The 15,062-nt window shown below is 36.6% G+C and overlaps 1 protein-coding gene across 2 annotated transcripts in view; it reads left to right on the top strand.

Annotated features, from left to right (window-relative positions):
* Positions 1-15,062, top strand: part of LOC122494977 (zinc finger protein 569) — a 34,415-nt gene that overhangs the window by 2,278 nt on the left and 17,075 nt on the right. For both annotated transcript variants that reach the window (XM_043600582.1, XM_043600583.1), the window contains exon 3: positions 10,529-10,586. In XM_043600582.1, the coding sequence (XP_043456517.1) occupies positions 10,572-10,586 (15 nt within the window). In that variant the 5' untranslated portion in view covers positions 10,529-10,571. The remainder of the gene's footprint in view (positions 1-10,528; positions 10,587-15,062) is intronic.

Raw genomic sequence — 15,062 nt, 5'->3', positions numbered from 1 at the left:
GGATGGGGGTGGGGGGACAAGGGCAGAAGAGACCATTTAGGAAACCTTTACAATAATCTAGGGAAAAGATGTCCATGACCTGGAACAGAGTAGTAAAAATGGTGACAAGTAGTCATGTATTGGATATAATTTAAAGATAGAGCTGATGGGGTTTGCTGAAGGAACTGATGTGGAGTATAACTGTGACAAGAGGACACAGTATTTTTCAATCTGGCACACTTGAAGAACAGAGTTATTAACTGAGAAAGGAAAGAAAGTAGGAAAAACTGACTTGGGGCAAAGGGAGATAGTGAGATTTCAGTTTGGAATATAGTATATGAAGCATGAGATGCCCATTGGACATTCAAGTAGAGATATTAAGTTGGCAGTGGGATATACAAGTCTGAAGTTCAAAAGAAGAATCTGAGGGGTGCCTGGGTGGCTCAGTGGTTAGGTTAGCACGGAGGCTGCTTGGGATTTCTCTCTGTCTCTCTCTGCCCCACTGCCGCTCTCATGCATATCTGTGTGCTCACACGTGCACACTCTCTCTCAAAAAATAAATAAACTTTTTAAAAAAAATTATGTGAGATCTAGGCTAGAGACATAAATTTGGGAATTATCAATATGTAGATATTTAAAGTGAATAGACTGAATGAGATCACTTAAAGGGTAGGATAGATAGAAAAAGATAGAGGTAAAGGACTTATATCTGGGTCACTCCAACAAAGCCTGGGAAATGAGAAGGAACAAGCAAAAAGGACTGGAAGGGATTAGCTAGAATGGTTGGAGGGAAGCTAAGTGAGTTTGATACCCTGGAAACCAAAGGAAAAATGTGTGTTAACAAGAACTGTGTCAGTGCTGCTGATAGGCCAAGTGAAAAGAGGACTGAGAAAGGAATGTTGACTTTAGCAACATGAAAGTCGTTGGTGACCCTGAAGAGGAGTTTCAGTGGAGTATGGGGCTAAAGAGAGAAATAGAGAAAAAAGTTTGGAGATACATGTTATAGATAATTCTTTAAGTTTTGCTTTAAATGGAAGAGGAGTGAAATAGAGGGGTAGATGGAGTTGGATTTAACCAGAGTGTTGGTTTCATGAACTAATTAGGAGTAATGTGAAGTAAGGGTGTCTAAGTTGGCAGGAATTAATTATATTGATTGACTGAATTTTAGGCCAGGTAAGTAGAAAAGTGAGGATAGGAAGGAGGTGAGGGACAGTGAAAAATTGGTAGAATGAACGAAGTTCCTGATGGGGTTGAAGGACTGTTGGGTGGAAATATTAGAGGAAGTAAGGTAGAGAGATGGGGGCATATTTTTCCTTTACTTGTCAAATGTTTTCAAAATAGAACAATCCCTCTTTTTACCACTATATCAGTTTAAGAAAACATGGAAGATTACCAACTATATTTCAGTAGGGGTTACAAAATGATATTTGGTATAAATAGTGTTTGAGTTCTGCATTCCTTCTTCATTTAGTGGCTGGAATATTGTAAAGAAAAAAATTTCCCTCATCAACCCTTTGGTTACCTTGAAGAAAGTTTTTATAGGAAAAGCAGAATAAATTGATTCTTTCCCTTTATAGGTTTTCAGGCTATTGAATTGGTTCCTTAGCATTTCCCAATGAGTTGTTATTTTTACTGTTATGTACTCATAGATTTTAGCATATTTGATGTAATTCAAACCATTGTGCTTATTTTCTCTGTTAAGCTCAAATTTTCCCATCTTTGGTTGTCTTTTCAAGATGTCTTTTAAGTTTTTTTTTTTTTTTTTAACACATCTCTGGAAGTCTTTGATAGTGTCCTACATTTCTGGTATGAAGGTTATTCCAAGATCATTTTGAATATTTCCTGCCTTAGGCATGGAATCAGGCCTTTCTTTATGGTGCTCTGGTTCCTTTTATTAGGAAATGATATTTTGAGACCACCGTTGCAGTGCTTATTGTTATTGGCATGGTCATTGTTTCTAGACTTTTTTTTTTTTTTTTTTCCTTTTTGGTGGACAGAGCTAGGAAATACACTCTTTTATTTTTTAATAGCTTGATAATATTTTATCCATTTAAAGTGTACAATTCAATATTTGTTTTTTTTACTATATTCACAGGTATACCCATCATCATAATGTAATTTTAGAACATTTTTGCCCCTCCTAAAAGAAATACATATTAGCAATCAGTCTCCTATTCCCCTTCTTCATCCCAGTGTAATCAACCATAATCAGCTTTCTGTCTCTATAAATTTGCCTTTTCCAGACATTTGGTATAAATGAAATCATATAATATATCATCTTTTGTGACTGGCTTCTTTCAGTTGGCATGTTTTCAGTGTTCATTAATGTTGTAGCAGGAAGTATATTCTTAACAGAATGGACTTCATGAGTTCATATTGCTATTTCCAATTTTAAAAATTCAGAATTACCCACTTTTTATTTTGGTTTTATTAATGTATCTTCTGTTTGCTCATTTATTCATCCATGTTTGTATTTCTGTGGTGTTAGTTATTTCTCTTCTCTCATTTGTGATTTTATTTATTTGGTCCTGTCTCTTTTTTTCTTGATAAGTCTGGCTGGAGGTTTATAATTTTACAGTTTTTTTCAAACAATCAACTCCTGGTTTCATTGATCTGTTCTATTGTCTGGTTTTTATTTTATTTTATTATTTAAAAAAAAATTTTTTTTTTTAACATTTATTTATTTTTGAGACAGAGAGAGACAGAGCATGAACGTGGGAGGGGCAGAGAGAGAGGGAGACACAGAATCGGAAACAGGCTCCAGGCTCTGAGCCATCAGCCCAGAGCCCGACGCGGGGCTTGAACTCACAGACCGCGAGATCATGACCTGAGCTGAAGTCGGACGCCCAACCGACTGAGCCACCCAGGCGCCCCTTTATTTTTGTTTTTAACTTTAGTTAACATACAGTGCAATATTGGTTTCAGGAGTAGAGTTTCTATATCATTTATTTATGCTGTAATTTTATTATTTCCTTCTTTCTGCTGACTTTAGGCTTCATTTGTTTTCCTAGCTCCTTTAGGTGATCGGGTTGTTTATTTTAGAGTTTTCTAGCTTCTTAAGATAGGCTTGTATAGCTGTATATTTTCCTCTTAGGACTGCTTTTGTTGTATTCCGTAGGTTTTGAACTGCCATGTTTTCATTTTCATTTGTTTCCTTGTATTTTTTTATTTCTTCTTTGATTTCCCATGTTGACCCGTTCATTGTTTAGTAGCATGTTGTTTAACCTCCCTGCATTTGTGGTCTTTCCAGATTTTTTCTTGTGACCCATTTCTGGTTTCATAGCATTGTGGTCAGATAAGGTAAAGAAGTCTTGTTTATATTATATTTGTGCCTCTATTACCTTGTTTCTCTCTACTCTGATTAGTAACTTTAAAAATTTTTTTAGTTTTTTTGGGTTCTATTCCATTTTTTAATATGAGTAAATATGCTTGATATGTGTATATTCAATGTCATCCCTCTTAGATAAATTTTAGGGTTTTTTTTAATCTCACTTTTCTCAGATCATCTTAAATAAATTTGAAGATTGACTTGACAAGTTGAATGAAAAGTGTTTTTTGAAAGGTTACTGGAATTATGTTAATTTTATAGATAATATTGGGAAAGGTGTCATCATTACCATGCTCACTTCTATTTTAAAGCCTGATACTTATTTAAGACCACTTTTTTTTTTTTTTCCAACGTTTATTTATTTTTTTGGGACAGCGAGAGACAGAGCATGAAGGGGGGAGGGGCAGAGAGAGAGGGAGACACAGAATCGGAAACAGGCTCCAGGCTCTGAGCCATCAGCCCAGAGCCTGACGCGGGGCTCGAACTCACGGACCGCAAGATCGTGACCTGAGCTGAAGTCGGACGCTTAACCGACTGCGCCACCCAGGCGCCCCAAGACCACTTTTAATGAACATCAGGAAATCGAATAAATGGCTCTTACACAGCTTTTGTTTGCATTATTCTTAGTACCTTAGTGTTTTTCTTGCTTTTGTGATTGTGAATAGGTTAGTTACAATACCACAGAGATCTCCTACTGCGTTTAATTCACCTCTCTCCTGATTAAGCATTTACTTGTTTGTATCCTTTGACTGTCTTCCAGAGTTACTATCAGGCTGATCCTGACAGGTTTTGCTAGTTTTTTCAGTTTCTGAACAGACATAGACCCCTAGAGTTTCCTACTCTTATATTTTTGCTGATGTCACTCCTATTCCTTTACTTTTAACCTATCTGATGTTTATATTTAACATGTGTTTCTTGTAGGCACATATAGTTGGGTCTTGGTGTTTTTACCCACTGGTAACAACCTGTTTTTCCATTTTTGTATTTTGACCATTTATACTTAATATTATTTGTTTGTTTATTTTTAATTTTTTTTAACGTTTTTATTTGTTGTGAGACACAGAGACACAGAGCGTTAGCAGGGGAGGGTAGAGAGAGGGGGAGGCATAGAATCTGAAGTAGGCTCCAGGCTCTGAGCTGTCAGCACAGAGCCCGACACAGGGCTCAAACTCACAAACTGTGAGATCATGACCTGAGCCGAAGTCGGTTGCTTAACCAGCTGAGCCACCCAGGCGCCCCCATATGATTATTTATATAGTTGAATTAATATCAGTCATCTTTGTAACTCTTTTCTATTTGTTCCATTTGCTCTGTTTCTTTTTTTCCCTTCTGGACTTCTGTCTTTCACTGAGCATGTTTCCATTTTGTCCACTCTTTTACTGTATCATTTATCCTTGTAAAAAGAAAATTGGTATTACTCTAGAGTTTATATATATTTTTATCATTCTTTTTTGTTTAATTTTTTAATGTTCATTTACTGTTAAGAGAGAGACAGAGCACAGCAAGGGAGGGGCAGAGAGAGAGAGGCAGACAGACAGACAGGTGCGGAATCCGAAGCAGGCTCTAGGCTCCGACCTGTCAGCATGGATCTGATGCAGGGCTCGAACTCAGGAACTGTGAGATCATGACCTGAGCTGAAGTTGGACACCTAACCAACTGAGCCACCCAGGTGCCCCTACAATATATGTTTTTACCTAATCTGAGTTCACTCTAAAAAAATGCTATAGTGCTTCAGATAAAGTGCAGGGAGCTTTATAACAGTACAGTTGACCCTTGAACAATATGGAAGTTAGGTGTGTCAAACACTGTGAAGTTGAAAGTCCACCTATAACTTTTAACTCCCCCAAAACTTAATTACTAATAGCCTGATATTAACTGGAAGCCTTACTGATAATGTAAACTATTGATTAACATGTATTTTTTTTTAAGTTATATGTATCATATACTGTATTCTTACAGGAAAGTAAGCTAGAGAAAAGTTATTAAAATCATGAGGAAGAGAAAATACATTTACAGTTTTGTACTGTATTTTTTTTTTAATTTTTTTTTTCAACGTTTATTTATTTTTGGGACAGAGAGACAGAGCATGAACGGGGGAGGGGCAGAGAGAGAGGGAGACACAGAATCGGAAACAGGCTCCAGGCTCTGAGCCATCAGCCCAGAGCCCGACGCGGGGCTCGAACTCCCGGACCGCGAGATCGTGACCTGGCTGAAGTCGGACGCTTAACCGACTGCACCACCCAGGCGCCCCTGTACTGTATTTTTTAAACTCTTTTGTTGTTTTGTTTATTTTTGAGAGACAGAGATAGACAGAGCACAGCAGAGGAGGGGCAGAGAGAGAGGGAGACACAGAACGTGACGCAGGTTCCAGGCTCTGAGCTGTCAGCACAGAGCACGACGCGGGGCTCAAACTCATGGACCACGAGATCATGACCTGAGCTGAAGTCAGATGCTTAACCAACTGGGCCACCAAGGCGCCCCAATATTGTACTATATTTATTTTTTAAAATCCCCATATAAGTAGACCCAAATAGTTCAAACCTGTGATGTTCAAGGGTCAACTGTATTCCGAAGTTCTCCCTCTCATTCCTGTGACATTCCTGTCATTCATTTTACTTGTGCATGTGCTGTAAAATCACCTAATACATATAATCACCTAATATAATTATTTCTTTAAATAAACATTTCTCTTTTAGAAAAATTAAGAATGAAAGAGCCAGAAGATTTTGTTTTAACTTCATTATCCCTTCTCTGATATGCTACTTTTCTTTATGTAGGTCCAAGTTTCTGACCTATATCATTTTTCTTCTGCCTGAAGAAGTTTTAACATTTTTTGCAAGGCAGGTCTACTGGTGATAAAGTTCAGTTTCTGTTCATTTGAGAAAGTCTTTATTTCTCCACTTTTTTTTAAAGTTTTAATTTAAATTCCAGTTAGTTGACATACAGTGTAATATTAGTTTCCTTTGCTTTTGAAGGATAATTTCCCAGGTTAGAGAATTCTATGTTGGTAGGATTTTCTTTTAATACTTTAAATATTTTACTCCACTGTCTTTTTGTTTGTATGGTTTCTGATGAGAATTCTGTTGTAATTCTTATTCTTGTCGTGTTATACATAAGGTGTTTTATTTTTACTGGCTTCTTTTTTTTATTTTCCATGAGTATGATATCCTTATGTATGGATTTTTTTTTCTTTTTTTTATTTTCTGTGAGTATGATATCCTTATGTATGGATTTTTGCTGTTTAGCCAGCTTGGTGATTTTTGAACATCCTGAATATCGGAGTAGAGTAGATCCAGATAATATCCAATGGGATATTATTCAGCCATAAGAAAGAATACATTTGTGACAATATGGATGGACCTCGAGGGCATTGTGCTAAGTGAAATAAGCCAGACAGAGAAGGACAAGTACTGTATGATTGCATTTATATGTGAAATCTAAAAAAAATTAAAAATGCCTCCCCTCCCCAAAATACCAAGGTCATAGGTAAAGAAAACAGATTGGGGGTTGCCAGAAGCAGGGGGTAGGGTAGGGGATAAGACAAATAGGTGAAGGTGGTCAAAAGGTACAAACTTCTAGTTACAAGTCCTGGGATGTAATGTATAGCATAATGACTATAGTTTGCAATACTCTACTGCATATATGACAGTTGCTAAGGGAATAGATCTTAAAAGTTTTTATCACAAGAAAAAAATTGTAACTATGTAAGATGATGTATATTAATTAGACTTATTTTGATGATCCTTTCACAGTGTACCCAAATATCAAATCGTTACATTGTACACCTGAAACCAATATAATGTTATATGTCAATTATACCTCAGTAAACAAAAAAACTTTCTAAAAAGGAAACTATACACCCAAATAATTTCACAAGTGAAATAGCAAACATCTAAGGAAGAAACTATAACAATTCTATATAAACTCTCCCAGAACGTAGAAGAAGCAGAACACTTTCCAAGTCATTTTATGAGACCAGCCTTACCCTGATATCAAAACCAGACAAAGACATGACAAGAAAACCACAGACCAGTATTTTTCACGGACTTAGATACAAAAATCCTTAACATTGAATTGAAAAATTGAATCTAGCATAAAAAGGATAATATAACATGACTAAATGGATTCATGTTGGGAATACAAGATGAATTTTAAGTTCATTATTTGAAAATCAGTGACTGTACTTCACCAAAAGAGAGTAAAGAAGAACCATATGATTATCTCAATAGATGCAGAAAAAGCACGACAAAATTCAGCATTTATTCATGAAAAATAATTCTCAGCAAATTAGGAGCAGAAGGGAATGTTCTTTACTAAAGGTCATCTAAAAAAACCTGAATACTGGAGTTTGCATTATACTTAGTGGTGAGATAATGCTTTACCTCTAAGATTAGCAACAAAGTGAAGATGTCCTCTATCACCACCGTTATTTACCCTTGTATTGTAAATCCTAGCCAGTGCAATAAAGCAAGAGAAAAACAAAGACATATAAATCGGAAAGGAAGAAATACAGCTGTTTCTATTTGCAGGCAACGTGATTATCTAGATAGAAAACCCCAAGGGGCGCCTGGGTGGCTCAGTCGGTTAAGTGTCCGACTTCAGCTCAGGTCATGATTTTGCGGTTCGTGAGTTGGAGCCCTGCATTGGGCTCTGTGCTGACAGCTCAGAGTCTGGAGCCTGCTACGGATTCTGTGTCTCCCTCTCTCTCTCTGCCCCTCCCCCGCTCATGCTCTGTCTCTGTCTGTCTCTCTCTCTCAAAAAAATAAACATAAAAAAAAGATATGTATTTACATAGTTTGAAACTAAAAAATTAAAAAAAGAAAAAAGAAAACCCCAAAGAATCTGCAGAAAAGCTCCTAGATGTTTTCAATGAATGTAGCATGGTTGCAAGATACATAATCAGTATGTGAAGTCAAATCATTTTTACATTCCAGCAATGAACAGTTGGAATTTGAAATAAAAAATTTAGTAACACTCCCCAAAATAAGATACTTAAAAATAAATCTCACAGAATATGTGTAGACACTGTATGCTGAAAACGAAAAAAAAAAAATACTATGATGAAAGAAATAAAAAATAAGTGCAGAAATATACTACATTCGTGGATCGGAAGACTCATGTTTTCATGTCTCTTTGATCTGTAGGTTAAATGCAATCCCAATCAAATTCCTAGCAATCTTTTTTATAGATATCAATGAGGATGGAAGTAGAACCCAAAATGCAAGGCAGAATGAGACAAATATATTTACCTGTACTGTAATATAAATGTGGCATAACTTCATTGAAGGTGATGGGGAAGAAATCCTCTTTAAATAAGAGCTCTCATTTCTTTTCATCATTTGTAAGTCCTTAACAATATATAAAGTAGTTTTTGTTGAACCATCCTTCCAGTTCACATACTGCTATTAGAAATTCTACAATGAAATTCATCATAAGGTGCCTCAAAGAAATTTTGGAGTTGTTTTCTCTCCACTTTCTGTTTCTTGCCTGTACTTGAGAAATTTGATGATTCAGAGAAAGAAGAAAGACAGTAGGGGGGAGTCCTGATTGGCGTCTTCTGTCTGGCTAGTTGACGACTTCAGTTCACCTTAAGCAAATGCCCTTAATATGATAATTCCTCTTTTAACCTATGCCCACATAGACCCACGTCCACTACAAGAGCCAGAACTGTCCGGACAACAGAATGTGCTGGTATGCACCCTCAGGCCAAAGGGGCTCTGTGCAAGAGATATGTACGGTGGGGGGAGGGATATAAATTTTTCCATAACCCTTCTCCTTTTAGCCAATATTTTGTCACATTATAACTCATAGCTGCAGGGGATGCTGGGAAAGTGAGTAACTGGCAAACGGAAGTAGGATTACCCTCATTGACCTAGATCAATCATGATTCATCCTTGGGAGAAGGTATATTGCCATGTGAAAAAATTAAGGTTTATTTTTCAAGGAATAAGATGAGGGCAATGGCTATTGTTAGTAACATTATCTGCCACATGCGGCCTTTCGGAGTATGCTGGTTCTCTATGCTTAGCGAAGTATCAAATTTTCTTTACAGAATTTTGTACTGTTGGTGCTGGGAAACTACTGAGATACCATCTTATTCTGTCCTCTCTTTTTTGTTTGTTTGTTTATTTTGAGAGAGCACGTGCATGAGCGGGGGAGGGGCAGAGAGAGGAGAGAGAGAGAACCCTAAGCAGGCTCTGTGCTGTGAGTGCAGAGTTTGATGCAGGGCTTGAATTCTTTTTTTTTTTTTTTCAACGTTTATTTATTTTTGGGACAGAGAGAGACAGAGCATGAACGGGGGAGGGGCAGAGAGAGAGGGAGACACAGAATCGGAAACAGGCTCCAGGCTCTGAGCCATCAGGCCAGAGCCTGAAGCAGGGCTCGAACTCCCGGACCGCGAGATCGTGACCTGGCTGAAGTCGGACGCTTAACCGACTGCGCCACCCAGGCACCCCATGGCTTGAATTCTTAAACCGTGAGATCATGACATGAGCTGAAATCAAGAATTGGCCACTCGACTGACTGAGCCACCCAGGCACCCTAATATGAATTTTATTTAAGAAAATGAAATAGTGCTACTAGACTTGAAATAAAAAGAAGGAAAACTGTACTGTTTTTTTTTCCCATCCCTAATTCCTATTGCCAGAAAAAAACACTTTCACCTTTTTTAAAACCTCTTTCAGCTCTTGTGTGATTTCTTATATATTTTTTTTACTATGGCAAAAAAGAAATTCTCTTACCACCACCAATATCTCCAATAAATATCACACAGACACACAAACTTCTCCTTACTCCTTCCTTGAAAGGATATAATTACATTACCATTTTGTTTAAATTCTCATTTAGTTGGTAATGTCTCAATACATTAAAATACCTTAGGTGTTTTGTCAGTTTTCTGATTTTCTTGGTTATGTGCGTTCATGAAGCTGTGTGTCTTCCTGCTTCCTGTGAACTATTTATTTTCTGATACAGAGCTATTGACAGATTCATGGGACATCCCCCACATGTGAAATCGTATTCTTATCCACCTTATGCCTAAGCTATACATGATCTTACCAGTCATCCTTATACCTCTCAGCACCTCTGGTGTGAATATTCTTGGCCTTTCTGATGGATCCAAGAATCATTTTGCTACAGGTTGACCTTTAATCCACCTTGTGGGTACAGGTTTCTGAAACCACAAAGCACACCTGGTCTAATGGCTTTTCTTCTCTTTCCCAGCTCTGCCTTTTTAAGCCCTCTCCATTACCAGACAGAAGAGGAAATGACTGAGTCCCAGGTAAATTTTAAATAGTATATTCTCTCCTTTATTCTACAGTGTAGTTTAAGGGGATTACAGCAATCTGTACAGTAAATTGGAAAATCGCATATACATAAGCATTTTCAGAGGAAGCAGAGTTGGAAGTTTAAGTCCAGGAAAGAGTGAAAATGGTAATACCAACATTCATTCAGAGAGATTAAAGTTGGGCTTCAACTTTCAATTTCATTATTATTACCAAACCAGAGCAGAAATTCATTACATAATTTGCATTGTAAATAAGAATTAAAATGAACATTTCTTAGAAGTATGTTTGTCACTGGCACCTATTGTTGTAGGTCAGTGAATATATTATAGTGTGACCTCTTGTAGTTGAAAAACCCAGCTATTTTGATGGTCTGTTTTGATGAAGGAGAAAACAAAGAATGTACGTTAAAATAGCCAGCATTGGAAAGAATGGAAATGAAGAGTATCAGGAAAAATGATAAATTATCTCTTTCATGCAAAGGGAGACCACACAACAATAAAAAAATGGCAGATACTGGTTAGTCACAACAATATAGGTAAATTCACAAACAAAAGATATGGTTCCATTTATATGAAGTTTAAAAGCTGGGAAAACTAATCCCTTGTGATAGAAATCAGAATAGTAGTTACCCCTACGATATTTACTGGGAGGGGATATGAGAGAATCTTCTGGAGTGCTGAAAATGTTCTTATTTTGACCTAAGTACACAAATATATAAATGTATAAAAATGTATCAGGTTATGCACTTAAGATTAGTATATTTGCCATTTGTTCTATATGTATCATACATAATAGTAAAGAAGAATACTAGAATATCCTAAGAAATAGACAAGATGTGTGTCTTTCAAATGACCCTACATAATTATATTTTTCAATGGGTATTTGCTATAGATTGGGCCACAGTCTAATAATTTCTGGTAAATTCTTATAATTTTAGTCCACTGAAATGTGAACAGAGAGTATTTTTTATTTGGCTACTGATATATCTCCAGCCCCTAGAACATTCTATGCCTGGTATACATAGTTTTTGTGAGTATTTATGGTTTTAGTGAATTGAATCCATGTTTCCTTGTTTCTTCTTTATTTTACTCTTAGAATAAGTGATGTTTGCCTCCTCTTCAAGGATAATTCCTTTTCCTCAAAACTTCATCTTTTTCTTTATACTTCCTTTGGAATCTTTCTCTTTCAGATTTATCCTGCACTCTTAGCTATTAAACATATCTCACTTCACTGCCTTTTCACCCTTAGCTCAAAGCTTTCCTATACTGACATGTACCTTTCTTTGATGGTGTGTCCCTATCTCGCAGTTTCTCGGTATATCTAGTTTTTTCCTGAAACTCAGTTAATTTTCAGTGAACACACTGTGTAACCTGCATAAGCAATAGATCAAGAAATAGATCTAACAAACCATGAGATTCCTTCTGCACATTTCCAAGGCATTACTCCCACCCAAGGGTAACCACTATTCAACTACTGTCGCCATAGATGATTTCTATTATTCATCTATATACTTTGTGTCTGATTTCTTTTGCCTAATACTATGTTTTTCAGGTTCATGTTGAATTATTGCATGTAGTTGTAGTTCAGTTAATTTCAGATTGCTGTATATTATTCAGTTATGTAAATAAACCATAATTTTATTTATCCATTCTGTTATTGATTGCCATTTAGGTAGTTCTTATTTCAGGACAATTACAAATACTATTGCTATGAATTGTCTTGTAGATGTCTTTTGTTGCATATATGTACACATTCTTTTGTATATAAACCAAAACTAGAATTGCTAAGTTATAGACCATATATATATATGTGTGTGTGTATATATATATATATACATATATATATATATATACATACATATATATATATATATACACACATATATATCACCTTTTATTGATACTGACAAACAGTTTTCCAAAGTGGTTGTCCAGGGGTCCTGGGTGGCTCAGTTGGTTAAGTGTCTGACTCTTGATTTTGGCTCAGGTCACGATCCTCAGGGTTTAGGAGTTCAAGCTCCACATTTGGCTCTGTGCTGATAGTACAGAGCCTGCTTGGGATTCTCTTTCTCCCTCCTCTCTCTCTCTCTCTGCCCCTCTCCCACTCACACATGCACATGCTGTCCCTCTCTCTCTCAAAATAAATAAACTCTAAAAAAATAAAATGATGAGTGCAATAGCTAATAAAGATAAATGGCTTAGGACTGCTTCTTTATCAAATAACCTGCAGCAAAGTTACTATAAAGAACACTGAAAATAAGAAGATACATATCCATAGGAAACTTTCATTGACCTGTCTTAGCTCATGCTAGATAAACTAGACCAAGAAAAGAATGTATTTACCAATAATAATTTGATAGAGTTGGGGCACCTGGGTGGCTCAGTCATTTGAGCATCTGACTTTGACTCAAGTCATGATCTCATGGTTCGTGGGTTCAAGCCCCAGATTGGGCTCTGTGCTGACAGTGCAGAGCCTGCTTCAGGTTCTTGCTCTCCCTCTTTCTCTGCCCTCCCCACCCCACGTGCACATACTCTGTCTCTAAAAAATAAAGTTTTTAAAAAATGGTAAAAAAAAAATTTTGATTGAGCTACTAGATTAAGATAGTTTATAGCCTGGAAACAGTTACTATCCCTTCAGTTACTATCCCTTACTTGGATATGTAGTAACCTGAAAACTGACCATGTATTAGGCCTGAATAAAATTTAATACATTTCAAACGTAGAAACTATACATGTGATAGTTCTACAATACAATTAAATATGAAGTAAATAATAAAAGATTCAAAAAGAAAAACATTCACATAGAAATTTTTTAACTAGGATAAGCAACTCAAATCAACAGAGACATAAAACTTTATGTTACAGAACATCTTAAAAAATAAAACAATGCATGGGGCGCCTGGATAGGTCAGTCCGTTGAGCATCCGACTTCGGCTCAGGTCAAGATCTCACAACATCGAGTTCTGTGCTGACAGCTCAGAGCCTGGAGCCTGCTTCAGATTCTGTGTCTCGGGCTCTCTCTGCCCCTATCCTGCTCGTGCGTGTGCATGTGCGCGCATTTTCTCTTTCTCTCTCAAAAATAAAACATTTAAAAAAATTTTAATAAGTAAAGCATTGCACAGGCTGAAAACAATATGCTAATAAACAAAAGAATGAAAGAGCAAAATACATAGTTCTGGTAATTAGAAACAAAATAAGAAAATAAAGGAATTGGTAAGAATAAAATACAAGTCAGTTAGTTAGAAAAACACAAAATAGTATAACTAATAAAGAGCTGCTTCTTCCTCTGTCTCTCTCTTTTCTTCCTTTCTTTATTATTTGAAAATCTATGGGGCGGCTCAGTTAGTTGAGTGTCCAGCTCTTGATTTCAGTTCAGGTCATTATTCCAGAGTCATGGGATTAAGCCCCACTCAGGCTCTGCACTGAGTAGGGAGCCTGCTTAAGATTCTCTCTCCCTCTGCCCCTTTAGCCCGCTCACGCACGCTGTCTCTCTTTTAAAAAAGAATCTAGGAAGAGGGAGGGAGAAGTAGAATAAATAGCCACATACCCAGCTCCCCAAATTAGCATATTTTAGTATTTTGTCCTGTTGGCCTCAAGATTTTTTTCAACAGAATAATTAGAATATTACAGATACTTTGGCCCCAGATGCACTCTCATGAATGTTACCTATATCCATAGAGTTCATGGGTTTTTTTTGTTTTTTTAATTTTTTTTTTTAACGTTTATTTATTTTTGAGACAGAGCATGAACAGGGGAGGGTCAGAGAGAGAGAGAGACACAGAATCCTAAACAAGCTCCAGACTCTGAGCCGTCAGCACAGAGCCCGACGTGGGACTCAAACTCATGGACCGCGAGATCATGACCTGAGCTGAAGTCGGACACTTAACCGACTGAGCCACCCAGGCGCCCCCATAGAGTTCACGGTTTTATATTCTTATCACACAGATTTGTATATGTGAACACCACATATGTTGCTCTGTGTTTGAGATTTTTAAATAACTGAGAACATAATGGGCTTACAGTTCTGCAGTTCCTTTTTTTTCACTCCACATTGTGTTTTCAGACCTATTCATGTTAATATATGTAACTCTGACTTTTATGTCCTTTTCCATTGTTTTGATTTCCTTATGTCACTCCCACTCTATCTTAATTACCATATATTATAAATCTTGATCTGATAATGCAAATGAATCCTCCATCTTTGTTCTTCTTCGGCATCGCCTTAGCTACTTGTAGCTATTTATATTTTTCATATAAACTTTAGAATTACTCTATTTCCATAATTAAAACTACTGAGGTATTGACATTGAATTGAATTAAGTTTACAAATATGTTCATTAATTTCTTTTATGTATTTAGGTGCTCCTGTATTGGGAGCATAGATACTTAAATTGTTATATCCTCCTATTGGACTAATCCCTTTGTCATTATGTAGTACCCTTGCTGCATTTGTCTTAACCCAAGCCAGTT

The sequence above is a fragment of the Prionailurus bengalensis genome, chromosome E2 (assembly GCF_016509475.1).
Source record: "Prionailurus bengalensis isolate Pbe53 chromosome E2, Fcat_Pben_1.1_paternal_pri, whole genome shotgun sequence".
NCBI classification, from domain to species: domain Eukaryota; kingdom Metazoa; phylum Chordata; class Mammalia; order Carnivora; family Felidae; genus Prionailurus; species Prionailurus bengalensis.
This window is presented reverse-complemented; position numbering and strand designations above follow the sequence as displayed.